General features: G+C 39.7%; 2 protein-coding genes across 14 annotated transcripts in view; one reads left to right on the forward strand and one right to left on the reverse strand.

Moving 5' to 3' along the window:
• Positions 1 to 5,895, reverse strand: part of LOC136424129 (MYND-type zinc finger-containing chromatin reader ZMYND8-like) — a 31,624-nt gene extending 25,729 nt beyond the window's left edge. For 11 of the 12 annotated variants that reach the window (XM_066412578.1, XM_066412582.1, XM_066412581.1 and 8 more), the window contains exons 1-2: positions 5,764 to 5,895; positions 3,192 to 3,677 (exon numbers count right to left, since the gene is read on the reverse strand). In XM_066412578.1, coding sequence (XP_066268675.1) covers positions 3,192 to 3,664 — 473 coding nt within the window. In that variant the 5' untranslated portion in view covers positions 3,665 to 3,677; positions 5,764 to 5,895. Of the gene's footprint in view, positions 1 to 1,178; positions 1,297 to 3,191; positions 3,678 to 5,763 lie in introns of those variants that run through there. The other variant, XM_066412587.1, reaches the window with a different exon arrangement.
• A 342-nt stretch (positions 5,896 to 6,237) lies between these two features.
• Positions 6,238 to 21,478, forward strand: LOC136424131 (translocating chain-associated membrane protein 1-like). 2 transcript variants are annotated; one of them, XM_066412589.1, is made up of 10 exons: positions 6,238 to 6,458; positions 10,706 to 10,769; positions 11,608 to 11,729; positions 12,589 to 12,705; positions 13,312 to 13,455; positions 13,950 to 14,020; positions 14,576 to 14,686; positions 15,350 to 15,493; positions 16,368 to 16,516; positions 17,016 to 21,478. In XM_066412589.1, exons 1-10 carry the CDS (start codon positions 6,330 to 6,332, stop codon positions 17,144 to 17,146), a joined length of 1,182 nt encoding a protein of 393 aa, XP_066268686.1. In that variant the 5' UTR covers positions 6,238 to 6,329; the 3' UTR covers positions 17,147 to 21,478. The 2 variants fall into 2 exon arrangements, with proteins under 2 accessions (XP_066268686.1, XP_066268687.1); XM_066412590.1 differs by lacking the exons at positions 16,368 to 16,516; positions 17,016 to 21,478 and adding an exon at positions 15,706 to 15,793.
• The last annotated feature ends 5,846 nt before the right edge of the window (positions 21,479 to 27,324 follow it).

Below are 27,324 nucleotides of genomic sequence, written 5' to 3' on the forward strand. Positions count from 1 at the left end.
ATCTCCCCAACCGAAGTCAGGTACTGATTTTCACAACTGAGTGGTGTGACGAAAGTCGTGTGAAGTACCTTTCCCAAGGGCACAATATCAGTTGCATGTTAGGGGATTCAAAGCCAGGGCCTCTGGGTTCTGGGCCTAACCGTTACGCCAACACCCGGCCCTGTACTGATACAAAACCTTTGATTTCTAGAAACCAGTACTGTGTTGCATTGGACTGTAAGGAATAACAGCACAAGCCCCCATTTGACTCTGCTCTCAGCTAATCCAGTGACATAGGATTGAAGAGACAGTCAAACCCATGACCAACTTGTTTTGTCTAGCACTTAGAAATCTTCACTAACAATCATGCCATAGTGTTTACTGTTGTTCGTAACTGATTCACAATTGCCAATAGTAGTCCAGACTGTACATGTACATATATATATATACTACAAGATGTCCAAATCAATCTGAGGGTATATACTAACTAGAGTTACTAGACCTAACATTTTGTACAGTGATACAGTTGTACACAGAAGATCAGTCACTGTAGGAGTCTTTCCAACTTTCCTACACAATTATATACCTGTATCTGGAGCACTTGTATGTGCATTTCGCTTATGTAAGAGGATTCATTGCATCGTAGGTGTACCATGCTTGTATAAGCTAAAACCTTGACTTGGGGAAGGGGGAGGGGGGCTTGTCAGCCATTATGACCTGGATATTGCTGGAAACCCAGTTGGCTATTGAAGAATTAGATTCAACGGTGAAGTCATTTAGCAAAATTATGACCGAAGGTCAGAAGCAACAATCGGTTATCTGCTGATTCTTGCTCGTGATTTCTTCATATTCCTGGGGTTCCTAGCTAGAAAAGAATCGAGAGAAAAACACACTTGTGGAAACCCTTGACAGGGCCTCTTGGCTAAGCCAACTAAACCTGGGTGGACTGGTACAATTGTACAGACGCCATGTCTGCTGGCCTGAAATTCACCTAATAGGATGGTGAAACATTAGGTCAACCTATACAGGCTAATTGCATAGGAGTTAACATCAGAGATAGCAAATTAGCAACCACTGTGATACCATTTGTGTCGTGAAATGACTAAAAATGTGCAGCAAATTCGCCGTTTTTGCAGACTTCGCCTGAAAATGAGAAAACGGGCATTAGAGAAAAGGAGTATGAGAGAGAGGGGCATTACCTAGCCTCATGGCTCTTCAGAGAACAGCTTCCAACATGGCTGTCTCAGATTCTTGAAAACTTCTCATCCAACTCACCTGTCAATCATTTAACATGGCGGGTCCTGATTGGTTGATTCGTGCTGGGGGGAAGCAACTGGCCTGTGGGCATTATGCAACCATGTTGGAAAGAGGGAAAGGGCAGCAGCAGAACAAACAACCATTATATAGGAACAGAAACAACCAAAATTATGGGACAAAATTCTGGAAATAATCCAAATTATGCCTTCCACTTGCAGCTACAATAAGGATTATTTCACAACAGCTCAGTTAGCCGTAGACAGTCCTGAAAAAGGCACCTGATTTCTTGGATAAGCAGCCCATGTACACCATAATCCAAAGATTGGCACGTGTCCAGGGCATACATTTGTATCTGTTGGTTCTTGCAGCTAGGTACCTATATCACTATGGTATACGTATAACACATTGGTGCAGCAATAAGAGTAAAAATGTTTACATTTTACATATGTTGGAGGTGATGATATGATTTACAAACACAAATAATGTTCTTACGTTATTCTGTGCCATGTACAGGTCCTGTCTTGATTACACCATAATGACAAACCTTGAGTGAAGAAAATGTCTTGACACAGAAGCAGAACTGAAAATACTCTCAAATTTGTGCCATATATTATATGATTGTACTCGTAAATGAACGGGGAATGAATTACCAACCAACCAATCAAACCGATCATTGTATTTATACACTACAAACATACAGACTTGCCCTATTTCACCTTCATGTCAACCACTGGGGTGCAGGTTTTCAGCCATCTTGTTTTGTGTCCATATTAGGAGTAAACGGACAGGACAAGTTGACATGGCTACCATTTTGTCTCACAGCTTGTGCTATTTTGCAAATAGATCTACACACAGACTGCTAAGAAAGTGGAATTATGGACACATTCTTTTGGTCTGTCAGGATTTTATGTTTAAGTCATTTAAGAAATGACTCAATTGAATGCCAGTATTCAACATATGTATTAAGCTATGAAATTCCCTGGTTAACATTGGGTGGAGCATAGATATGCAGAACCAATATGTCAGTGCTTTGAATTAAACTAAGAATTCTAAATTGGACAGGCAAATTTTCTAACCTTAATGTAGCTGAATTGGCTGCTTATGACAATCTTACAAGACACTCCTCAGTAAGGTGACAAAATAATATATAATGTTAAAATTTAGCCTGGATGCCAGACTGTTTATAGAGCAACAAGCCAGCTCCTTCCAATTGGCCCTAGTGCCAACATGTCCCCAAGGAAATTTTGCTAGCCTACTGGTATTAGTGCAGACCCTGGAAAAGGACTACTATTAGTACTAAATTGGGCAGTTCTATGGTTCTGACCACTCAAGAGAGTCAAAGAGAAGACAGGAATCTTAAAGGCACCCAAAGCAATATTAGGGCCCAAAAATGGAAATAGAAAAATGCTGAAATCTTTATGGTAGTGACATTTACGTACATTGTTTAGCATTTGCGAAATAACTTCATACTATGAGCATTTCAAAACCACACAAAATCTTGCCGTACAATGATCCCCTTAGTTTCTCAAAAACTCAAGCCGCGATTTTCAGTGAGTTCTCACATCACAACAGCGTCATTTTTTTGCATCATGGACGTTGCTATACATTGTGATAGTGTTGTTTGAATTAATCATGTATAGACTAAATAGGTTGACTTTCCAAATCTGATTTTAGGGCCCTAATATTGCTAGGGTTGCCTTAAATGCTTTGGTCAAAGGGAAAAATAAGCTACGTGTATAAACTATAAGGGTCCACCAAAAAGTGGCATGGACAGGTGGTCGCTATGTAGAGGTAGCCACTGTATACACTTGTTATAACAAGGTGGTGGGCAGGCAGCAGATAGAACAAGCATTTTCATGGTGGATTTAAGTTTGTGGTTCACGCGAAAAGAGTGAACATTAAACCACAGCAAATAACATAAATCTACAGTAACCTCCCTTGTTTGCGACACATACCGTGCAATGGCAGCTCGATGGCTTCTCCTTACTGTCCCATCATCCTGGCTCCCTGGTGTCACAGTCCCCTGGGGAGGGGTCGTTGTGCCTTGGGGTGGGGGTGTTATCCCTTGGGGTGGTGGGCTGGCCTTCTGGGGTGGGGGTGTTGTCCCCTGGGGTGGTGGCGTTACCCCTTGGGTCTGCATTCTGGCCCCGTTACGTGATGGTGTTGTCTCTTTGAGTAATGTTCTTGTCCCCTGGGGTGGTGATGCTGCCCCCTGGGGTGGTGGGGAGATCTTCTGGGGTGGGGCTGCTTTCTTCATAGGTGTTTCCTGGGACTGGGGTTCGACTGCAGAAGGCCGCTGTGGAGCAGTCCCTGGGCTGTGGGGTTGTGCCATCCCCTGGGATGGTGGAGTTGTCCCCTGGGGTGGGGGTGATTCCTGAGGGTGTGGTGTTGGGGAGGTACGTCCCCATGCAGCAGCACTGTCAGCCATGGATGATTATCACCTGATGGGTAGGAAAGCATGGGTCACTGACAATACAGTCGAACCGCAGGTCACCGTAGAACGCTTTATTTTCTTTTTTACGGCGTTTGCCGCGGCACGATTTGACCCCGTTGCATGGGTGTAAACAACCGTCTGTCGGCAGCGAAAAGACCTCGGACCTACATAATGTTTATATTTTTTCACATCTACAGGATCTGCCCAACATAACCATGTAGTTATTTCGTGCACAGCAAATTGTCAGCGAGCGCTGTGGCTTTCGAAACATTGACCATTTTTTGGTCAATATATTTGTGCGTGTATCATTGACGGATCACCTGGAACCAATTAGATATTTACATCACCTGATAGCCCATTTCCTCACCTTTAAATTGATACCAAAGTTCCTTGGATAATTTTATGGGAACCGGTTTTGCCCCCAAAAAAACTAACAAGAGGTCAATTTGCAGGGCGTCTTATTCTGAAGAAGAAGACAAACACAATGTCCTTTTACCATGCTTTACAGAACTCAAAGCTTATCTAATGGCATTGGTCAACTTGCATATGAATCTCACTTTTCCTGGCTTCAAGATGATATTAGTCTTATTTGGAAATGTTTCAGAATATTAATTTTAGACGGCAAAACTTGAGCCGTAAGTTTCATCAACGTTCCCAACACCGGCTGAAAGTTGCAACATTGCACCTGACCTCGCCTGACCCCCGCGGCAGGAAAATGGAACGTACTGGCTGGGTTCGGTCGTTCGAACGCAGGAGTTCGAAGTGATTGACTTCAAATTTGACTATTTTGTAAATATCAGGTACCTTGTACTAAAACCTCTGTCTGTCTGTACTTGACTGTTATCATGTCAATTATCATATTGCATGTGGTAGCCGCGTTCATACAGCTTCTAATTTACAAAAAATGGGCTTTGTTATGCCACGCGAAATGTATCGAAATGTATCCAAAGCGCAGGAGTGCACGCATCGGTAGCTAGAACTAGACAGAAATTTCACCACCGCAAGGTAGACATTGTCGCAGTTTTTTCGGGGGCAAAACCGGTTCCCATAAAATTATCCTAGGAACTTTGGTATCAATTTAAAGATGAGGAAATGGGCTATCACGCGATGTAAATATCTAGTTGGTTCCAGGTGAACTGTAAATAAGACAAACACAAATAAACTGACCAAATATTCTTAATGTTTCGAAGGTCACAGCGTTCGATGTCTTTTTACAATGCACGAAATATCTACATGGTTATACCAGGCAAGTCCTGTAGATGTGAAAAAGTGTAAACATTATATAGGTCGGAGGTCTTTTTGTTGCGCCACAGGTAGTTGTTCACACCCATGCAGCAGGGTCCAACCCGGGTCCGGCCGTGACCCGGAAAAAGACGTCTTAGAGAAGGCTGCGCAGAACCGATGCGCATAGAGCTCTGCGGTTCGACTGAATACACATAGAATTTCAAACACGGGTATTCCGTATCACCCGAGGTACCAGCCGGACTGCAGTTAGGATCCTTCCTGCGGTCAGGTTGGAACCGAAGGTGATGCGGAACACACCGCTTTGTGTTTTATGATTATAACGTTATATGTCATATATCATATTTACATATGTCATTTTAATGCGAGCGGCGCAAGCGGCGCACGTTCAATTCATTCTATGGAAGCCTGTGTGATAAAATTAGAAGCCTGTGTGATAACCCAAGTTATCACCCGGTCCGGAACACCCATATCAAACTTTTTCGCGGCCTAGGTATGACACAAAATACAAAACAATAGGACAACTTTAATTTTGTGCCATGTTGGAGCACATTGATGTTAATAGTGATCAGTTGGCAACACATCTCAACTGAGGTACCGTGCTGGTCAAGTGTTAAAAGGTGTAAACTTATTGATGACAGTTGACTTTGCCACTGATTAAAGATGTACATACAGACAAATCATTCACCAGTCAGCCTTCATATGCACATAAATTACGTTCTGGGCCCATCAACCCACATGTTATGAAAGGGTAAGAAGATGGAAGGGTGTAGGGTGGAAAAAATATGTCCAGAAAAAGCCTTATTCTCGGCTTTTTACTCATCGTTTGAAACTTCAGAGTTATTTCTCACCTGTGGAGTGTACCTGTGGGAAGTTTGACCGTCAGAGAATGTACACAGGTGGCCGGACGGACACTTCAAAACTCCCACACTTTCTTCTGCACATCCCCCCAACTTCGGCCATCTTGGGACGCGGGACATTGCAGGGGTGTAATCTTATATTTTCAAATTGTTTCACTCAAAAACGCATATCTAAGAAAATGAAACAAATAATAACAAAATCTATAATGTAATTTATGTATAAGAGTATGCAGTTGTTCTTTTATTATTATTTTTTGTCGGGAAAATGGTGTGTTATAAAGTACACTATCCTTATGAACCCCTTCCAATATAGGCTCGTCTAAATGCAGGAAATCACCTTTCGTCGCTAACCCGACTGTCCTAACAAAATAACTAATCAGCAGCGAGGTTATGGATGTTTGACCAATCACTTCGGAGTATTTTTTGACGTCAGAACCTTTTCAACCAATCGTGTCGTCCCATTTCATGCATCTGTGGATAAATTTCGGCCTCTTCGAGTTTCGTGGCACCGACGAAGGAGTGGTTTGTGAAGGAGTAGCTGCGAAAACGTCTTCAAGATGGGGATGCGGAGAAAAGTCGGCAGCACCAAGAGCCCCAGCGTCTTCAGTCACGAGTTCGTCATCCAGAACCATGCGGACATCGTGTCTTGCGTGGCCATGTTCATGGTAGTTGGGCTGATGTTTCAGGTAAGGTGCCACCGCCCTCCCCCCTCTTCCTACCTGCCTAGTTCCATATGGGGCGCTCGTTCCAGCCTTGAAAAAAAGACAACGCCGTCTATTTTTTTCTTCCCACCATTTCTTGTCACCACAACTTACTATAACCCTCCTTTGAGCCAACACAGTTTTCCTAGATGGTAAGAAAAATTGAAGACGCGTTGTTTTTCAACCCAACCCAAGACGCAATCGTTTGGTTCCTCTTTCCTTCGCATCATATTTGTGTGTGGATTTATCATATCCATATGGAGAAGAAAATCCTTAGAATCAAAAACACTTTTCTCAGTGCAACTGGTCACTACTGTTCCCTTTTGCGTTGCTGTTGTGGGTTTTGTAGGTGATTAAAAGAGGGTGTAATTTAAGACTTTCGCACACTCAACACGAAATTTATTCGTGCAAGTGCCACGTATACTGAATAGTGTAGACAACGTATCCATCCCCAAGGTTCTGTGATAGCGAATCTGAAACAAAAGTCAGTTTCAAATCTTGGCTAGAAACACATTTTAGTGATAGATGTAGCTTTTCTGTAAGCATAATGCAGAAAAGATCTGCCCAATAATTTGTTTCAGACTGTTCTCTAAACTGATGCTTAATTTTGCATATCTTCCAAATATGGCATATGGTTGATGGGGTCTTCCTAGAAGTGGGGGGGGGGGGTGTATGAACAACTTGAAGATTTTTCAGAGCACAGAATTTTAGTTACATTTTTTAAAAAGAACTGCACATATTTGTTTAGAGCTATAGATTTGTAAGATTTTGATTTGAAATGTATGAATATTTAAGAAGTTTGTGATTGCCAAAGTTGGAACAGGGTATGAAATTATGGAGAAAATACAAAACCCATGATGGTTTTTTTAATATAAATAAATAGCCATTTTTTAGGGATTGTGCATTTTTGATTGGAAGAAAGGGGGAAGAGAATGTGGGATCCTGGAAATATTGAAAGAATTTATTAATTGCTAGAAAATATGAGAAAGTAAGTTGAATTCAAGGGTGATATATACAGCCACTTTTAAGTTTGCGGTAAAGAGTTCACCGCAAAAACTGCAAACATAAAACCGCTGCGAACATTTCTGCATTTACACTATTACAGTGTTTTCCCATTGAGTGATTGACACAAGCAGTCTTGTCTATAGTGACCACCTGTCCACGTAGACCAGATTGTATCTGTCCTCTGAGTGGTCTTCTTGGGCAGGTTTGCCTTAGCCAACTAAACCACAGTTCTAGCAGCCACTAGGCCCAAATAAGCCCCTGACAGTGAAGGAGTGTGTTACACAGGCTAGGTTTGACTGTCCTTTATCTTCATGTATAGGACATGGAAATTTTGAAAGTAATTTTGCACATGTATAATCAGTTTTTCCTGTTAGTATCATACCTATAATGGTTTTGAAATTAATGGAAGAAATATGATACGTATGCTTGTGTTCCAGTATTTGTATTTGTAAGAAATACCCATAACAACAAACTTCCAATCAATTTACTTTGCTAATTTTGCATAGTAGTGGTAGCCAGGATTCCTTACAGTATTATACCTAATGTGTATGTCTACATCTGTGCAATAGATTTATCCTGTTGTAATCATAATCAAGTGGTATCTATAGTTTATTGGTGTATGTGTATTTCTGCATGGGAAAGTCAAATTGGATTACCAATTTTAGGGACAAGAATACCATAATTTTTCTGCTGTCCATCATAATTCATTGTCCTATATTACTAAATGTAATATTTACGTGGGGGTACCTAGTCTTGGCTATCCTTATATTGTTTATCAGAAGCTCTATGCATATACTGTTACAGCCTTGTTTACGACATTATACATGTACAGTATCTGCTTCCTCTACAGAAAAACAGTCCCCTTCTTTTGTTACATGTCCTAATATGGTAAAACAGTCGACATAATCGGATAACCCCTAGGCCATGACACCGGCTGTGTATCTGTCTTTTCCATCAGTAGACATCAAAACAATCTTAAAGATGTTACAACCAGATAACATGTTGAACTTGAAAAGAGATAGTTACAACAACATATGAGTCAAAAGCAATGCTAAAGATATTAGAATCTAATTTTCAAAAGAGGTCGTTATCCCTTGAATCTAACTCAATTTTATTCAAATGGAATTATTTAGGATGTAGATAGCATTATATGCATATGTCTGCAGACTATGATATTAGTAACTGTTACATATGATGAGTCAAAGCCAATCCTAAAGATATTATTAGAATCTGAATCTTCAAAAGATGTCATTAGCCTTTGATGAAGTTTGAATCTAACTCAATTTTATTTGAATGGAATTATTTAGGATGTAGACATTATTATATGCATATGTCTGCAGGTTGTAGTAACATAGGATGAGTCAAAAGCAATCCTAAACATGTTAGGATCTAATATTCAAAAGAGGTCGTTTGCCCTTGAATCTAACTCAATTTTGTTCAAATGGAATTATTTAGGATGTAGATATCATTATATGCATATGTCTGCAGGTTGTGATAACATATGATGAGTCAAAAGCAATCCTTAAGATATTAGAATCTGATCTTCAAAAGATGTCACTAGCCCTTGAATCTAACTCAATTTTATTCAAATGGAATTATTTAGGATGTAGATATCATATGCACATGTCTGCAGGTTATGATACTAGTAACATATGATGAGGCAAAATCAATCTTAAAGATATTAGAGTCTGATCTTCAAAAGAGGTCATTAGCCCATGAATCTAACTCAATTCTATTCAAAAAGAATTATTTAGGATGTACAGAAGATATGATTTTACTCATACAAATGTATATCTTGCAGGTAGAATAAGATAGTAGTCCTTTGCATGAATGATAGAGAAAATTACGAAGATACGGTAAATGCAGAAATGTTTGCAGGGATTTGATTTCGCAGTATGGAAAATAGAGAAAAAAAATAGCAGCGCTACAGTCACACAAAGGAATGGCTTTTCGCGGTGGTTTTAAGTTTGTAATAAAGACTTTATCTCCGTGAAAACCACGAAGATAAAACAACCGCAAACATTTCTGCATTTACAGTACTTGAGTCACTGTAATGCCAATTGTAGCGCTTGTGGAAACAATTACTCCTTCGTGTGAAATACTGGAGATGATATTTCTGATATCATTGGTTGTTATGACGACAAGGAATTTTCATACGCACATTGTGTGCGTTTCTAATCTAACCTTTTCAGTGCTCTTATAAGCAGAGCTAGTGCCAGATGTGGCTAGTAAAAGCATAAAATTGTATCAACGATATGGGGCTGGAAATAATGGGTTCATTTTTGCACTTTTGTGCACCGAAAATTGAAGCTATGCACCTAATTTTGTACTCTGGGTGCACCAAATATTTTGATAGGGTGTATGTATGCAAAGGAACTACTGGACATATTCTTGACATTTTTAAGTGTCAGAAATAAGAATGAACTGCAAGAAAGAAGAAACAGTTGTACACATTTCAAGATAATTGTAACTCGTGCACATATCAAGTACATGTACTATGAAAAGAATCTGATGTGTGGTGTGAAGCTTGTACAAAATATGACAAGTGTGGATAGAAAATACCTTTGTTTGTGGAACAAAGTCAGGTTTAAGAATGTCTTTACTTTCAAGTTTCGTAAACTTCTTTTGTGCATCAGAATTCTTAGGTTGGATGCACCTATTTCTCCAAAATGAATTTGAAGCCCTGCCATATGTCTAACAGTTTAGATTGTGACATAGTCAGTGTGTTACACTATTTGGTTTGCTGATACTTCATGTACATATGTATGTTACTTGTTAGGGGTATATTTTGCTCTTGCTTGACTTACTAGATTAGTTTTGTTCACAAAATTTTAAGGAAGCAGGAAAATAATTAAACTCCTAGAAGAGGGTTTTGAAGTGAAAACATATGCTCCAGCACTGTATGATACTGTAAATGCAGAAATGTTTGCAGGGGTTTAATTTCACCATATGGAGAAAATGGAGTGTTCACGGTGGTTTTGACTTGAGTTAACAGAATAGTAGCGATACAGTTATACAATGGAATGGTTCTTCGCAGTGGTTTTAAGTTGGTGGTAAAGAGTTAGGGCGAAAACCACGAAAATAAAGCCACTGCGAACATTTCTGCATTTACAGTATTTCTATGTGATGGGAAGAAAGCACCTGTTACAACATGTTTCAATATTTGTGTATTTTGTACAGGAAATATGATATTTACTATAATGATGTAATGTTATTTGTTCTTCCAGGTGACACAACAGACGGCCTCGCTGTTCATCACCATGCAACATAACCACACCGAGGTCTTCAATGGTAGGTTAACAATAAGTTAATGTTGTTAATAAGTTAATGATGATTGAGTTACATTTGTATATTGATGGTTTTACATGGATTGAAGAGGAACGATTGCTAGATGATCATAATGCAATACAACTGCATAAAAGTTTTCTTTATTTTAATAAAACATGAAGTATCTTTTTTATCTTGTCAATTGTCTTTCGACAGTAACAAAGTTGTTTTATCATTTGCTTAAAGTATTGCCTCTTGGCATTTGTAACTTGAAAAGTTAAGAAACCAATATACAAAGTTTAGCAATCTCTAAAATATATGTCGTGTGGGTATTTATTTTAGATTGGGGGTCTGGCATCCAGGCTAAGTTTAGCAGACAAATGACATACAAACTACATCCTTAGTGTCTTCTAGACAGGCATTGTCAAATATGAAGAAGTCTCAAATATTATAAAAAATTGGAATAAGGTCTACTCACTCTAGGAAATGAGCATGGTTCTATCGTGATGACAGAAAAATGATCCACGCAAAATCCTGTACCAAAACCTTTTATATTCACCCCCCCCTCCCAAACAGACACGGAGCCGCCCACGAAAGTGACCTACTACACCAAAGTCCCAATTATAGTATCATCGGGGTTCCGCAAGGAATAGTCCTGGGGCCATTACTCTCCCTCTTGTACATAAATGACCCCCCCCCCTTCCACCCCTCTTCCCACAGACACAGAGCCGCCCACAGAAGTGACTTACTACACCAAAGTCCCAATTAGAGTATCATCTGGGGTTCCGCAAGGAATTGTCCTGGGACCATTACTCTTCCTCTTCTTAATAAACAACCTACCTCCCCCCCCTTTCCCACACAGACACAGAGCCGCCCACGGAAGTGACCTACTACACCAACGGTCGCAAGGACTTCTGCAGCGTGTTCTTCTACCTGCTCATCGCTATCGTGCTACATGCTGTCGTGCAGGAGTACATCTTGGACGTGGGTCGCAATTTCTTCTGTTTCTGCACTTCAACTATGCTCCTTTAAAAGAACATGACTGTATGAAATAGATCATAAGCCTGTCAAATCTTTGTATGTCAAATCTTTGTTTGCTAGATTAATTGATGCTGATCACTATATGTTTCAAAAGACTAGACATAGCCAATGATGTACATTAACTGTAAATTTATTAGCTTACGCCACATTGCGGTAGTTTTATTTTGCAGTAGGACGGAAAAGGAGGTTTTCACTGTTTCATGGTTAAATCAAATCTGTAGTGCAGTAGTAATTCTTTAGAAACGCATATTTGCGCCGTCATGAATTTGCTGTGGAGAGCTCACAGTGAAAATTAAACACAAACATTTACAGTAATTAGTAACAAAAGGCCGTATAAAGCACAGGAGTGTCTCCTGCTTTAAAAGTTTTTCCAACACATTGTTTGGGAGCCCATGTTGTTGTTAATTGTAGTTGTCACATTGTATATCTTCCTATGGAGGTAAAATGCATTTTAACCAGCTTCATGTGCTGAAGTTTTTCGGATGAATGGGATAAAAATTTTGTCCGTCAAAATAAGCAAATTTCCGTCCTGGAGACAGCCCTAGCATAGCTTATCAAAACTTTTCGTAGTATGTTAGCTTAGTGTATAAAGTTTGTTTTTTTGTTTATTTTTAAATCTGATTCCGTGTTCGTCACAGCACTTTATTAAATGTCACAGAATATTTTACAATGTGTGGCTTATATTAAATTTCTTACAGAACATTCTGATTTGAAGACTTTCAAAATTGTGTGCGGATCTAGATATAATGAGTTGGAGCTTAGTGTATAAAGTTAACATTGTGTTTCTTCTTGTGTTGTGTAGAAGGTGAACCGACGCCTGCACCTGTCCAAGGTCAAGCACAGCAAGTTCAACGAGTCTGGCCAGCTGGTCATCTTCTATGTCGCCTCGGTCATCTGGGGGTCCAACATCATCTTCGAGGTTTGTCGTTTTCTACTGTCGTTTTTGATAACACTTGAGCATGGATCTCCCTAAAGAATGGAACCTTGGCGCTCCTCCATCCTGTTCTAATCCCAGCTCCATCCTGTTGATTTTCAAAGTTAGGGTGTTTCTTCCAATATTTCCCCAGTAATTTTGCTCAAAACTCAAGATTTCATTAATTGTAGACAAGATGTAAAGCTGAAGTTGCAGGAAATGACATCCATTTGTGTCTGGAAAAGGCGAAATGAAACAGACCTCCCCTCTCACAACATGCATCTTACATGCTTAGCACCCAGCTATTGATTGTTTACATAGTACAATTATACAAGTCATACAAGAAACTCTTATAAGTATTTCTGATTCACAGAGAGGTATGATCTTTTTACACTTGTTACCTCATTGAAACAGTGGTATTGTAGTGACTTGCTATGTGCCTGTGAGGGTCATGTCCGTTCGCACGATAACATAATAATGTCTGGATGGATTATCTTGATATTTGGTATGTGGGTAGGTCTTGATGAGACTTCGAACTGGTTAGACTTTTGGCTCCCTAGTAGCTTGTTATAGTACTACAGTATAATATCCGGTTTTTAAAATGTTTTTCAGGAGAACTACATCACCAACATAGCCCAGCTGTGGGAGGGTTACCCCCACTCTGACATGCTGTTCCAGACCAAGTTCTTCTACATCTGCCAGCTGGCCTACTGGGTCCACTGCTTCCCCGAACTCTACTTCCAGAAAGTCAAGAAGGTCAGGACTTTTCTACAGACATGTTCTTTGGTAGTGAAGAACTGTCTTTGTTTTAATTTCCTTAGGTTTTTTTCATGCACTTTTCCCCTTTATACTTCTTTTTTTCTATCGCTCTTCTTCATTGAATATTGCTGAATTCTTCTTTCTAAGGATTGCTAGCTCCTTCCTTCCTTCCATCTCTCCTTTCCTCCTTCCCACTTTCCTTCCCTCCCATTGTTTCTTCCCTCCTCTTTCCTTCATTCCTTCCCTCCCCTTCCGTAATTCATTCCTTACTCTTTTCTTCATTCCTCTTCCCTTCCATCCATTCCCTTATTCTCTCCTACCTTATTCCTTCCCTTTATTCTTTCCTATTTACTTCCTTCATTCACCTTCTTTCCTTACTCTTTTCTTCAATCTCTGCTACCTTCCTTTCTTCCTTTCTTTTTTCAATAACATTTTTGCTCAGTGTTCACTGTCTATGCTGTTTTTGATGGTCATTCTACCCTTCCCTCTAGGATGAGATGCCTGCCCGGGTGCAATACGCCTCCCTGTACCTCGTCTTCATCGGCGCCACCTATGCTCTCAAGTGAGTACTGCACCTTTGTCCTGATCCTCAAATCTCTTCTAGTCATAGGAAACTGAACATTTTAGTTCCTTTCCGTCAGGTTTACTATACTTAAGAAACAGGAGTCTTTGCCACAATTAGTTTCTTTGATTGATTGCCTTTTACAATCTTTGTTTTATATTGTATTATAGTCACTAACAACCTACAACATATATGTATGAAGGTAATAATTTAAGTAAGGAAACATGCATTATCTGAAAATACAGCTATGGTCGCCAAAATTGCCAAGCAAACTCACAAACACAGGTAGAAACAATACCCTAGGTGGAAGTCACTGACCTTGTTACAAAGCTAACTAGAAGAAATTTTGTAGCATGGAATAAAGTTTACCTTTAGCAACACTGAAACATCTCAAAACTGTCAATGTATAATTTAGACTAGAAGGGCTGCCCAACTGTAAGTGCTCACAGGGAAGAGAGCAATTAGGAAAATAGCTTGACTGAACATGTGTGTAACATCACCACAAGGTTCTGTCTACACTGTTGTAAGTTGTAACTTCTGTGTTTGTGTCCCCAGCCTGACTCGTGTTGGCCTGTGCTGCATGGTCATCCACTACTTCATGGAGGCTTTGTTCCACGTGTCCCGCATGCTGTACTACAGCGAGAAGATGGACTTCGCTAAAACTGGGTACGTATCAGTTTGAATGTACTATTATTATGGTATTTAGAAGACCATGGAAGCGTATGTATTACTGTAAATTTGGTAACATTTGCAGTGGTGCCAGGGGTTCATCTAAATCAGGAAAGATGGGTGCTGCGCCCTCTTGTTTCAACCCATCGCCCCCTTGTTGAATGCAGATTTTAGCTTGATATCAGGCATACAGACTTCACTCAGCAATCGATTCTTCCATAAATACATAGAATTCGCTTCCTCGCCTGTGTGTGGTCCCTCTTATTCAATTTTTCTAGAAAAACCCCTGGGTGCAATGACCTCCACCTCAAATTTATGGCACCCCAAATACTGTACGCATTTCAAATATATGACTACTGTACTTAAGATTTGTTTCAACTGCAAATTCAAAACACCAGGAAACCCTCTTTTTCCCCCTATTGTGGTCTAAAATCGCTGCGAGAGTAAATGAATTCAGTGTAATAGAATCTTGAATTGAGACATGTCAGAAATACAAACAACTATTTTATAATCACCAACAAATAAATAAATTTATTTCCAAGTTCTCACCCGAGGGCTAATTGCAACATTAAACAATCTATAGGATACAAACAGTGCAAGCTATTCTAAGACCTGCTACGGAATACAATCTAAGCTTTTTGGGTTGTTGTTTCCCCCCAGTTTCTCCATCTGGGCAGTGCTGTTCGTGATCGCCCGTTTCCTGACCGTGACGCTGGCCGTGCTCACCTTCTGGTTCGGACTCGGGCGCGCGGAGAACCAGATCTTCGACATGGCCACCGGCAACTTCAACACCTTCCTTATAAGGTAGATGGAGTATTTGTAACAAGGGACACAGAAAACATTTTCACACAGAAATATGATAGATAGTTTAGAGCACCAGAATTTTTCTTTAACTTGCACCAAAACCTAAATGATGTTATGATTGATCAATGATGTCATGATTGATCAATGATGTCATGATCAATCAGTGATTTTGATTATAGGGTCATGATTAATCAGTGATTTCTTGATTTCAGGATCAACTGCCTGGCGGCCATCTCCCTGCTGCAGGTGTGGATGATGTTTAATGATGTCATGATTAATCAGTGATTTCTTGATTTCAGGATCAACTGCCTGGCGGCCATCTCCCTGCTGCAGGTGTGGATGATGTTTAATGATGTCATGATTAATCAGTGATTTCTTGATTTCAGGATCAACTGCCTGGCGGCCATCTCCCTGCTGCAGGTGTGGATGATGTTAAATGATGTCATGATTAATCAGTGATGTCATGATTTCAGGATCAACTGCCTGGCGGCCATCTCCCTGCTGCAGGTGTGGATGATGTTTAATGATGTCATGATTAATCAATGATGTCATGATTAATCAGTGATTTCTTGATTTCAGGATCAACTGCCTGGCGGCCATCTCCCTGCTGCAGGTGTGGATAGTGTTTATTGATGACATGATTAATCAATGATGTCATGATTAATCAGTGATTTCATCATTTCAGGATCAACTGCATGCCTGGCAGCCATCTGCAGGTGTGGATGATGGTTAATGATGTCATGATTAATCAGTGATTTCTGATTTCAGGATCAACTGCCTGGCGGCCATCTCCCTGCTGCAGGTGTGGATAGTGTTTATTGATGACATGATTAATCAATGATATCATGATTAATCAGTGATTTCTTGATTTCAGGATCAACTGCCTGGCGGCCATCTCCCTGCTGCAGGTGTGGATGATGTGGAACTTCCTGAACTTCCAGCTGCGGCGGTACCGGGAGGCCACGGCGGCTAAGCAGAAGGCCAAGCAGCGACAGAAGGAGAGGAGAGAGGCCAAGCTGCAAGGTACGGACATACTGTGTACTTCATGTACCTGTCATGTGTGAAAGTTTGCTATAGAACATCTATTAGAGTTACCGTGAATAATTTAGTTAGGTTAGTAAGTCACTGAAAAAAGGACTCTTGGAACTCACCAAAGAAATTTTTTCAACCAAGGTTTTGTTGACCATCTGACACCTTCTTCAGGGCAATTCTGACTGGTTCACATTGTACCGCAGCACAGGTATCGCTGCTGATAGATGTGTTCCAAAACGCAAGTTATGAATGAAACTGGAAATGATTAGAGTTTGGGCCCCCTGGTGGCTTTCGTAGGTACTGCAATGGAACTTCCAATTTTGATATCTCTTGTTCTGGACAAGCTATGGCCACAATTTTTGGGTGGTAGGTAGCTCTTGTGCTTAGGAGGAAGTGACACAAATTTGGGCCCTCTAGCATTAAGTTTTGGAACTCCAGGGGCGTTTTTGTCAAAATCTTCCAAAAATGATTTTTCTATACTTGGTTTCAGCTGCCAAGAAGAGGGGCAGCGAGGCGTCTTCGGATGAGGGCGGCGACACCGACGTGAGCCTCACCCCCCGGGCCAACAAGGCGGAAAACGGCGGACCCCGCACGCGCAACCGCGGAGGCAAGAAGCACTAGACGCCATCGAACTGCAAACTTTTCCATGTTTGTAACCGATGCTTCTGCCATGTAACATCCCCCTGTACATAAGTGGTATGGTCCATTTTATAACACAGCCTAGTTGTATCTGGTCTATTCCATTTCGGTCCAGGGGGAGGCATTACTGAGGAGAATGGTGTTATACACTGAAGTCTCCCTACACCACCATGTAAAATCTTGGTACCCCATTATTTTGATCCATCTCAACTTTTATGATAAATTCCACTTTAAAATTCATGAACGTTCATGAACAGAGTTAAATTCTAGAATTTCCCCCCTATTAAATTTATCCTTCATTGACTTGAATTGCTTTAGAAAAATAGGGAAAACCAGGAAAGAAAATAAATACATGTTATGAAAGAAACTAACACAAGAAAACCCACCTCTGTAATTAGTACTACATTGTATGTACATAAAATAAGCATATGAATAAGATAGGTTTACATAATCAGGAGTTTGTCATTTGTAAATTCTTGGGGGGGTTTTACCCCATTTATTACTTAAATTTGTCAGGACACAGTAGTTCAGAAGTAATTCAAAAAGAAGACTTACAGTAAGCTTTCAATATCTTTGAATTAAAGACTTCTAGAAGTAAAGGCTGTAACATAAGGCACATCTTTCTAATTAAGATTTTACGCACTTTGACATTTCATCTTTGACCATTGAAAAGCTGACCTTTGCTCTAATGTTGGCCTGTGACCTCCGGAACTTGAGCATTTTGCAATTAGCAAAAATTGATAAATTGACAGTAAGAAACAAGTAGGGGACAGTATTGAAAATGGCAGTAAAAAGACAGTATTGAAAATGGCACAGTTTTTTTCTACGCAAAACTGTAAAAAGTCAAGAAATTCTAAGCCCATACAATTTGTGTATGAAGCTGTAATATAAGTGACATGAACATGATGTTATGTTATTGATGGTAAATGACTTGAAATGTGAAATGTGGCAACGCAGTTAGATATGTGAACTTCACTGGAGCAGAAATACAACAGCTGTTTTGACGTAACAAATACAAGAATGGTTTTGTGACATTAGGCAAGGACTCTTCGTATACCAAAATCTTACTCTAGACTCGAACAGAAGTAATCTCTTGCAGAAATACAGTAGAAATGTTCGAGAATAAAGCACAGAAGGTAGTTGCAGTTTACTACTTCTCAGATAGGGGGCATTGTTGTGTAATCAAGGCCACAAGTGCTTGAAATGGTAGGCTTATATAGGAGTGTAGAATAGGTTAGGTGGAGGGTAGGTGTAGGGTTGCTATATTATCAGTGGTAGGCATCCAGTACTTAATGAATACCTTTACAAATGCATTGACTTGCACGTACCTATCATATAGGTATGTCTCTATTTTTGCAATTTTTCCAATGAAAAGTGAAAACGTAAGTCAACCGTAAATTGAAAAGCCAAGGAGGAAAGTATAAAGCATTGTTCTAGAAGTAGTTTATAGGGATGATACTTTTATGGCTGAAAATAGTTGCAGTGATACTTGAAATACTGTCTGTATTTTTACAGTTTTCATGATCACCTCAAACTTATTGCGCACGCAAAAAGGGGGCAACCACACTTCCATTATATTGTTACTACAGTTTAGCCATTATACAATGAACTGAATTTATAGTACATACCTTCTTCAAAAAGGTAAAAAAGTGAAACCATGGGCTATCACTGGTGACGACCCATATTTTGCTCTGTTAACCCTTAGCACACTGAAGTAGCTCCTTGGCTACTAATTCTCTATTGGTTACAGAGTTAGGCAGCAGGGAGAAGGTTAAGACTACTACAGCTTCTATACCTGCATTTCAAAGAAAATCAGCAACTTGATAAATGAGTATGTCTTATGTATTTCATGATAGCAAGAGACAAGATATTCCAGTGAATTTGACAACAAAGGTACATTTTACGCAGAGGTACGTAAATCAGCATGTAATATGCTTATTCTGAACATAAATGTTTGAACGATCGCAGCTGTGCACTGTTGCAATTATATAATCTGATTAAATGCTTTGCACCGATTGGTCAGATACAAGTGATTTAATTAGGTTCAGGCAACCTCTTAGTGCCAGCTGTTGGTCTCCAATGGCAACCGTAGAACCCTCCTAAGAGAAACGAACAAAAAGTACTTCTCCGTAGATATTGTTGATGTCCTCATGTTAAACAAGAGCTTTGTTTGTATCAGAACAAAGAAAGGACACTGAAGATTGTTGTTTTTTGATTGGCGTATTATTGACTGTTGTATATGTAAACAGGCATGTTCGTACCATATGTGGAACTGTTATGTGAAGAAGAAAAAAAGACTTGTCATCGCTCTACAGGTTTTGGGGGTAACTACAAAACTGTTGACTTTTCAAGACAGGTTATTGTCGCTGCTTGTTTCCGTGGTTACAGTATCCATGGCAACTGCATAGCTACTCTACAGACCTACTTGTAGTGTATTTTTGCAAGGAACTCAGAACAGATATATGTGTTTTTGTCTCTTTATAATGTGACAAAGATTCCATTTTTCTGGACACTTGAGTTGGTGTTTGAAGTATAGATGAAAAGTTGATCGTCTTCTCATTGCATAGCCTGAGTACCATCCTCCATGGTAAGCAAGCGAATAGATTGAGCCAGCAGTTACTACGGAATATGGTACCCAGGCTACTCATGCCAGGCCTGCTGATAGTATTCTGCCATTCTCACTGCGTTTGGCTCTAGCCAGTCATCAGCCGATCAGATAATCCCCTGCTAATGTTAAAGGGAAAGTTATCATAAGCAGCGATGTGATTGGCTACTGATGGGTGGCCATTGCTAGCGCAGCGAGAAGGACAAATTTTTGACCGATACACCAGGGTCGTTGTGTAACAGATACAAGCGGATGTTTTAAATGTTCTCGCGTGTTAAAAGCCGTACTGATGTCACAAGCTTGCGTATATGCTCAACAAGTCTTGTTCCAATGCGACGTTTAATGAGTGTTTTGTAAATTGATATGATTGAGAGTTTAACTGTACACCATACAGTCATTTACAGTAATTGTTAGAACTTCTTTTTCTTCCACTGTTGCAAAAACACTTAAAGTATAAATTCATCTTGGCAAAAATCATTTGTTACTGTGATCACAACTGTTTGGGGATGGGTGGTTCGCTATTTAGAAATGGTGCTTACTTTTTTCCAATGTGGTGGAATATATTGTACGTAATTTCGCACCTTTTGACGTATCTTTATTCCTTTGATTGTCATCTATCTAGTGATTATTCTATATGATGTAGTAGGATAGGGTATATGATGTTTATCCAGATATGTATATTTAGTGGTATTCGCTGGTGATTTAGTTAACGTATTGGTATATAAAATATGTACTTAGTTTGTGATTTATATAGAGGTATTAGACTTCTGTGTAACCATGGTGACAGGTCACGTGATAGCTATGTAGTACTTAATTGGCTAGTGCTTAAATTTGTTTATCAAGTTTCCGTGGTGATCTTAACCCAGTGTGCCGTCACAGCCTTTCTGATTGGCCAGAACCGTGTTCTTTGTATCAAAATGTTATTGTCAGGACCAATCAGGTCGCAATTTGAAAAGAACAGTATTTTTACAGATTGGACTCCTGTGTGGGAAAAAGATTGCCTTGGCACTATTGTGTAGTGAAAGCCCATTGTATTATACAGTAAATGTTTAACCCATACTTCCTAAAGTTTATAACATTGGGAATTCTCTACTAAACTACGAAATGTACGTAACGTCTTCTTGTGTTTACCGAATGAAATGAGTATAAGAGTTGGTTTCCTTACATCAAAAACTGTACTGTGAAAACTCAACAGTGAAAGACTTGCTATATTAAAGTTAAGGCTGCTTGGACCAACCTACTACAGTTGCTTGGGTCTTCAGGTACACAGAAAGCAAAGCTAATTGTTTAGAAGATATAGATTCAGAAAGTACTATTTGGGAAAGTACTATTTGTTGACTGTGATATTATCTGACGTCTATGTAAGGTCCCACCTTATTCCGGGATGTTCTAAGTGTTCATACGCATTTTGTGAAATCCGTATGTATTTTTGTGTGAAATTCAGACAGATTTTACCTAAAACGTTCAAATTGGTATTAAAATCATACAAATGTCACGAAAAAATGACAAACCCTTGGGTCAAAACATGAGATATGTCCATTTTCTCCAGCCGATTTGTATGTTTTGAGTAATATTCATGAGAATTTTAATGAAATTAGTATGAATGCTTAGATATCACTGTTCTTCTCTGCATCTGTTGCTTGAGCCTGTGTCAGCTGTGAAGGCAAGGATGAACATTTGTGTCAATAAAACTTTTCTCAGTGATGAAATACCTGGTCATTTCTGCATGGTCTTTGTACTCACCTTACTATGACTAAGTAATGTCGGCCATCTTGGATGGTTAACCTTGGATGGTAAATTAAAACTTGTATGTATTTTTGCAATCAACCTTTTGATGCAAAATTAGTTAAGTTTACTGATGACACAGTTGTGGTATACATGTAGAAGCAAAAATAGCAAAATGTAGGATCAAATTATCATTTTAGCATGTCACCACATACTAACTGTGTGTTACGGCCCAAGCCACTGACAAGAATTTCCTTTTAAAGGTTTTTTTTTTTTTTCAAATTTGTACAGGAAATGTAAATCTTTGCATTAAGATGTCCTGTGCACCCATCCAAAGCTTATGATGTAATGAAAAATAAGTTTCCACCGATTGCTACTCCTGACTGTTCATCACAGTTATGACGGAGTGGGCGAGGTTTTGGGATTGGTCCGTGATGATCGGACTCGATGCGAATTGACGGCTGCAAACCTGAAAACACCTGTCATTGTCATCAGAACCACCTTGCGTCGTGACGTCACAAAAACAATCACTCAACGTCTGCGTCGCGCCCAAAGCGTCAATGGCGCGAACTCCATTTTCTCCGGATCGTTACAGGCTGTAGTACATTCACCGCGTACTTAACTCCATGTCTGAGTCAAGGACAAGGTCACGTAGCTGAGAGATGCACTGCACTGCGCAAGCGCAGACATGGTGACGTCATGAGGCGTAAGAAAACATCGTCTGATTCTGAGAAAAACACGTCGTTTATCAATAACTAGATTTAATGTCATATCTAAAGAGTGGAATACCGATGTATGAGTTTAGTCGAGGATTACTTGAACTGTTTGAAAGTAATGTGCTTTTTGAATGCTGGAAGACAAGAATACCTCAAACAAAGAATAGGACTTGATGAAAGTTAGACATCCAGGTAGTAAGATACGCCAAAAATAATTACTCAAGCAACTTGATAAAATTCAAAATTTCATCCAGTTGCTTGAGTAATTATTTTTGGCGTAAAGAATATGACTTACTGGTATCAAGATATCAGTAGAAGTCACGTTTGGGCACAAGGGCCACATAGCAAAACTCTACGTTTTCTGGAATCCGGTAACACCCAGTAAATCCCGGCTGCGTTGACTGTGAATTCATCGATCTTCGTGGGGAGTTAACGTTATATTTTCGCGGCAAGGGAAGAGAGGTGGTTTTCGTGAAATCTCGAGGTATATCTTCTGTTGGCAGAATCAGTTACTAATAGATAGTTATATAGGCAAAAACAATGTCCATCATTATGGTGGCATTTCCTATGAACAATTCTACCACCGGGATCTACTTGGAGATTCGTTTTCGCGTAATACAGTAGCAACGATTGGAAATGATTGATCTTCATGTTGGTGAAAACCACGAAAACAAAACCATTGGGATAAGTTCAAGATTTACCGTACTATCTGTCTGGATTTTTGGAAGAATTGCTTTTCTTAATGACGACTTCAATTCTAACACTGCTCATTCATGTTTGATATTAAAACTTGATAGTTGTGAGTAAATCAGCTAAAATAAACGAATATCGTGCACAGCTTTATATAAAACCTCCTTGGTTTTAGCGATTTTGTACAACCGGAAAACTGGAGACTGAATATGGACTAAGTGCGACCCGGGGTTTGTGGCCAAGATGGCGGCTAAGATAAAGTAATAATTGTAAGAAATCGATGACACTAAAACAACGCGTTAAAAGCCATGATGTAGAGCGTGCGTTACATAATCTATAGCTAACAACGTAACGTTGCTGTGTGTATGACAAATGAAATGAAGCAAGCGTATCAAAAACTACAGTCAACCCTGTGTTACGTCCACCTCTGCATATGGACCCCTATTTTTCACATGTTTTGTATCCCCCTCCATTCATTGTAGTGGTAAAGTAAAAAAAAAATATATATATATTTTGTGGTTCTGTTTAGATTAATTTTTCCATTAGTGTTCTTGTAGGTTGACATGTGTATGATTTCAATATGTGCAAAAGTATAAGTCAAGTCATTGACTCAATCGCAATCGCAAGCGTTACTGTCAAGTAGTCTACTGAGTGGTCATAATATAGACAGAGTTTAAATGTACATATGTTCGCTTATTTATTTTGCGCAATGCTATTTTTTTCGAGATTTACACTATTTCTCAAACTCATCTTTAGTCGTCTCGAGTTTGAGGGAATTTTTGACTAAGCACAAATTAAAGGAAGATTGCTTTCCGGCTACGATCAAAGTTTGTTAAAAGAAATACTACTTATCGATCATCGGAATAAAAGCGTTCCCAACGAAAATCGGACCGTATGCCCCAATAATTGATTCGTTAATGTGACCACATACATGTGCACTTGAAACAAATTATAGGTCAGATTACCGCTAACATTCAGAAACGTAACCTTCAGGTGACCTTGGTCGAAGTTCAATGGTAATCGGACCTAGCTCTGACCGCCCCGTCGGCCGTATTGATTCAATCACTTTTACTCAAGCCGAATCCACCAATGACGTGGAAAAACCTAAATGTGTTTGTCTTTATTCGCCCTTGTCCATTGGGTCTTGATTTTAGCCTGAGTACCAGCCTCCGTAGTAACCGCTGGCTAAAAAAATCGCTTGCTAACCAGCGGTCACTACGGAGGCTGGTACTCAGGCTATCTAGTTTTACGTTTACCATTATAGTTCATGGTGATTGGACCTTGTTTGCATCGTGAGGCATATATCGATGATACAGTGAACCCAAGGCCAGTCGACATTCAAATGTCATATCATATCATATCAAATCATTAGTTAGTTAGTTAAAATCCTCCCACACCATTATTGATGTATAGGGCGGTGCCCATCTCCGTTTCATAGCCCTGGGCCACACTGTTGTGCAATCACTGTAGCAGGGGGCTAGTCCACTGGCAGTGAAGTGTGTTTAACTTCCATACTGTTTCACAAGTATGTACCATTTTTATAAAGTCTTTGGTATGACTCAATGCGCCTCTTGTCCAGAGATGTCCTACCCAGGGCTTGAACCTGGGCCTTCTGATCCAAGTAATTGGAACCAGATGTGGTGAGAGACAAAGGCGCAGGCCACTACACCACAGGGACACGCCTATATCATATCATATCATTCCAATATTACATCATAAGATTGATGAATGTTTTTGAGTCGACTTGAAGTCGACTCAGGACTGTGCGGGGAGAACTCTAGGCACGAAAACGAAATAATAAGTAAGTAAAAGAAAAAAATTTCTAATACGAAAACTCCACTTGAGCAGTCCAAAGCTCCTCACACACAGCCCCGAATCGACTCCGAAAACCTGTGTGTAAATCGTACCCTCTTAAGTCTACCAGATCCTACCAGGCTACAGACGTGGCTGGAAAGAGTAAAAATCGGCCAAATTGAAGAGTTGACAAACTGTACCTATCGGCTGGCCAACTCTGACAAACTGTACCTATCGGCTGGCCCGCTCTGTTCTCAGCAGCCATAATTTTTCCTCAGTCCTTGAGTGGTGTCTGAATCCAGGTCTGACTGCAATCATACCGCGGACAGCGCGTGTCGATTTATCGGGATAGAGCGGCACACCGGAGGGCTTCTATCACTCCCGGGGCTCGTTCAAGGCCACGACAGTTCGATTGACCTTGGGTGGTTAATGACGCGAGGGGTGTTGGAACAGTGGTTAGTTATAAGTTCCAGTTTACCTGACAAGGGCAGGCAAACTATCGCGGCTCTTAGGAAACACAGTACAATTTGTTTCAGTTTCAGTTTTTCAGTTCCAGTTTATTTGTTTTACCAGAAATACATGTCGCCTGGTGGCGTTTTTCAAAGATTTCTGGAGGGGTAAAACCCCTTACATAAAGATGCAAAGCAACATTTGAAAATATCAAATAATACAGCAGTAAAGATTAACTTGAAAATATAAGTCTACGACAAAGAAAGAAATCATAATTAGATGATAACCGAAGTAACGATAACTCAAGAGACTAGAAATATTGAATCAAAACATAATGGAGAGTCAAAGCAATGAAACAAACTTAAGTGTAACGGAATTTGCATATCAATGTGTAAATTATAGGAGAACTCGTTTTCTGACGGTACACAAATCTCTCTATTACTTCAAGGAAGACCACTGTATTCATCTTCCATAAATTCCGTCTTCAGTCACCCAAAATTTCATCATTACTTCAAAGCGCTTTGATACCTGATTTTCTTCTAAGTTTTAGCTTTAGTGTGTTCAATTAAACATCTTGTAATTGGGTAAAGGGACCGGACATGCGCCTTCATGAATTTTGTTGTCATACCGTATCATTTGTTTCTATATTTTTACTTCATTATTATTTCGTTATATGTTAATGTATCATGTTTGTTACAAGTTTTTTTGGTTGGTTGGTTGGTTGGTTGGTTGGTTGGTTGGTTGGTTGGTTGGTTGCTTGCTTGCTTGATTGATTGATTGATTGCTTGCTTGCTTGCTTGCTTAGTCCGTTGCTTGCTTGGTTGCTTGCCAAACGATCCCAACGATATGTGCCAAATGGGGCCTTAGTCGCCTTCCCGTTGATTTTGGTTGCACCAATATCCCGGCTCATCTTGGGTGACCTAACGGTGGGTCAGATGAAGGTTACGATCAGTTACTTTCGAGACTAGCGGATCGACTTTTCTACAAATACAGATTAGTATACTGTAATTCACTTTATCTTCACAGTAGCACAATTTCGCGGTGTAAGGAAAATGGACATTTTCACTGAACCTCACGGTGGTGGCAAGTGATTCACAGAACAGATCGGGAAGGAATCATAAATAACTAGAGTTCCACGACCTCATACCTTCGCCAAATGACTTTAACCTTTATGACTGACGTATTAGGAGTGTTTCTCATCAATCATAAATAATACCAGTTGATTGTCTTAAAATTAACATGTCCAAAGTATGAGCTTAACAAATTTATAATCAACTATGCAAAGGAGGCCCTTATTAGCATAATTTGATTCAACGATGTTCACATTCACATAACGTCCCGATGCCACAAAAAAGGATTAAATGTATGAAATTGCCGTCTTTTGCCAGTGTGGAATAATAGAAGTTACTCATTAAGTATGCAAATCAGGCCCACATTTGCATATTTTCTATCTATCAACAGTCCTCTCTTCCTCAGTTACAATTTGAATTGTCATATCATGGAACAAAGCGGATTTTTAAAGTTGCCTCATTAACTATGCAAATTAGAATTTGATTTGCATAATTATCGTCCGATCATACTAAGCATCACACAAGCTATCCACATACCAAAAATCATGACCATCCATCAAGGCCATCATGTTATAGTATTTTCTCATTAATTATGCAAATGAGGTCTTCATTTGCATAGTTCATATCAAGTAATATTTCTCTCTTCCTCAGTCACATATGTCACATGTTTCAGAGTCCTATCATGGAATTTGGCGGATGTATAAACTTTCCTCATTAATTATGCAAATTAGATACTGATTTGCATAAGAAGTGTCTAATTATGTACATCATCACCCAAGCTATCTACCTACCAAAAATCATTACCATCCATCAAGCCCTTCTTGAGTTATTCCCTTTCAAAGTCAGACGCAAAACCTGCTCCTGCAGTTCCAAAAAAGCCGCTAGGGGGCCCAAACCCACACCACTTACTCTCTGTCCAAAGATCTATCTACCACTCAAAAATAAGTTCGATAGCATGTCCAGAACACGAGATATCAAAACAGGGAGTTCCGCTGCAGTACCGTAAGAAGCCGCTAGGGGGCCCAAAATCTAATCGTTTTTAGGTCTCATCAAAACCTACCAACATACCAAATATCAAGACAATCCATCAAGGCATTCTCGAGTTATCCT

This window comes from Branchiostoma lanceolatum, chromosome 18, assembly GCF_035083965.1.
Source record: "Branchiostoma lanceolatum isolate klBraLanc5 chromosome 18, klBraLanc5.hap2, whole genome shotgun sequence".
In the NCBI taxonomy this organism is placed as follows: Eukaryota; Metazoa; Chordata; class Leptocardii; order Amphioxiformes; family Branchiostomatidae; genus Branchiostoma; species Branchiostoma lanceolatum.